General features: G+C 41.7%; 1 protein-coding gene across 1 annotated transcript in view; it reads right to left on the bottom strand.

Annotated features, from left to right (window-relative positions):
• PHACTR4 (phosphatase and actin regulator 4) overlaps positions 1–1899 on the bottom strand; it is a 40952-nt gene that overhangs the window by 12126 nt on the left and 26927 nt on the right. The window contains exon 7 of the mRNA XM_003800783.3: positions 1223–1304. Within this exon, the coding sequence (XP_003800831.2) occupies positions 1223–1304 (82 nt within the window). The remainder of the gene's footprint in view (positions 1–1222; positions 1305–1899) is intronic.

Genomic DNA, 1899 nt, shown 5'->3' on the forward strand with positions numbered 1-1899 from the left:
AGGCTGATGTCACAGCACTCTAGTCTAGGCAAAAGAGTGAGAATGTGTTGCAAAAAAGGGAGAAAAGTTGGGCATATCTCCCCCATACTGTCAAAACCTTCCAAAATGCTCAAGGCACTCCCAGGACACTATTAGAACAGTGGTTCTCAACTCTCCTAATGCTGTGACCCTTTAATACAGTTCCTTATGTTGGGATGACCCCCAACCATAAAATTATTTTCGTTGCTACTTCATAACTGTAATTTTGCTACTGTTATGAATTGTAATGTAAATATCTGATAGGCAGGATGTATTTAGGTGACCCTTGTGAAAGGGTCGTTCGACCCCCAAAGGGGTTGCGACCCATAGGTTGAGAACCACTGTATTAGAACATTCAAACAAAGTTTTCTGGGATGGGAACGGTGGCTCACACCTGTAATCTTAGCACTCTGGGAGGCTGAAGCTGGAGGACCACTTAAGCTCAGGTGTGTTCCAGACCAGCCAGAGCAAAAAAGCAAGACTTCAGTCTCTGCCAAAAATAAAAAAAATTAGCCTGGCATTGTGGTGAGCACCTGTAGTCTCAGCTACTTGAGAGGCTAAGGCAGGAAGATCACTTGAGCCCAAGAGTTTGAGGTTGTTGTGAGGTAGGCTCATGCCACAGCACTGTGGGTCTGAGCAACACAGTGAGACTCCATCACAAAACAAAACAAAACGCACATGAGTATCATAGTATACTAAGGGAAGCTTGGGGTAATTTCCTTCCTTCTAGGGAAAAATAGGAATAGTTCTTTCCTGAGTGGAACATTCTCTCCTTAGCCTTCTCTTTTTGAGATAGAGTCTTATTATGTCACCCTCAGTAGAGTGCTGTGGTATCACAGCTCACAGCAACCTCAGACTCTTGGGCTCAAGCGATTATCTTACCTTAGCCTCCAAGTAGCTGGGATTACAGGCGCCGGCCACAATGCCTGGCTATTTTTGTTGTTGTAGTTGTTATTGTTCTTTAGCTGTCCTGGGTCCAGGTTTGAGCCTGCCAGCCTTGGTGTATGTGGCTGGTGCCCTACTCACAGGCTACAGGTGTCGCCCTACTTAACCATTTTAACAAATTATTCTTTTTTTCTTTTATGTACATTAAAGTCAAAAACATAAAAAATATATACATATAACTTTGGGTGGTGCCTGTCGAGGGCGACAAAGTGAAACTCTGTCTCTTAAAAAAAAGAAAAAAAAATATACACACACACACAACTTTATTTCCATAGCCAGACTCACGTTGTAATATATTTCGTTGTTCGAGTTCTTCTGGTGTTGGTCTTTGACTCAGTCGTCTAAAAAGGAGATAAATAAATAAATAATAATGTTAACCTCTTAATCTTGTTAATAAATATATTTTGGCCATAGTTAATATTAGCCCCTATAGAATTAGGAAATCAATAATTTTTCAAACTGATGCTTAGAAAAACAATGTCACATTGAAAGTGCTAGTTCACACAGATTTCAAATTGTGAGAAGAAACTGTACATACATACAAACAGGAGGCCAGGATTTATGTTCTGTTTTTTTTTTTTTTTTGCAGTTTTTGGCCCCGGGCCAGGTTTGAACCTGCCACCTCCAGTACATGGGGCTGGCACCCTACTCTTTTGAGCCACAGGCGCCACCTTTTATGTTCTATTTTTGACATTGATAAGAGATATAACCACAAAAGACCCTGAGTGTCCCTATCTGACCTGAACTGATGGCTCTAAAACAAATTTGCCCTTCAAAAGCATTAGAGAAAGGCCAGGTGTGGTGGCTCACAACCTGTAATCCTAATACTCTTGGAGGCTGAGGCAGGTGGACTGCTTGAGCTCACGAGTTCAGAGACCACCCTGAGCAAAAAGCAAGATCCCATCTCTACTAAAAATAGAAAAACTGAGGCAAGAG

This window comes from Otolemur garnettii, unplaced genomic scaffold (assembly GCF_000181295.1).
Source record: "Otolemur garnettii isolate 467f Iridium unplaced genomic scaffold, OtoGar3 scaffold00184, whole genome shotgun sequence".
In the NCBI taxonomy this organism is placed as follows: domain Eukaryota; kingdom Metazoa; phylum Chordata; class Mammalia; order Primates; family Galagidae; genus Otolemur; species Otolemur garnettii.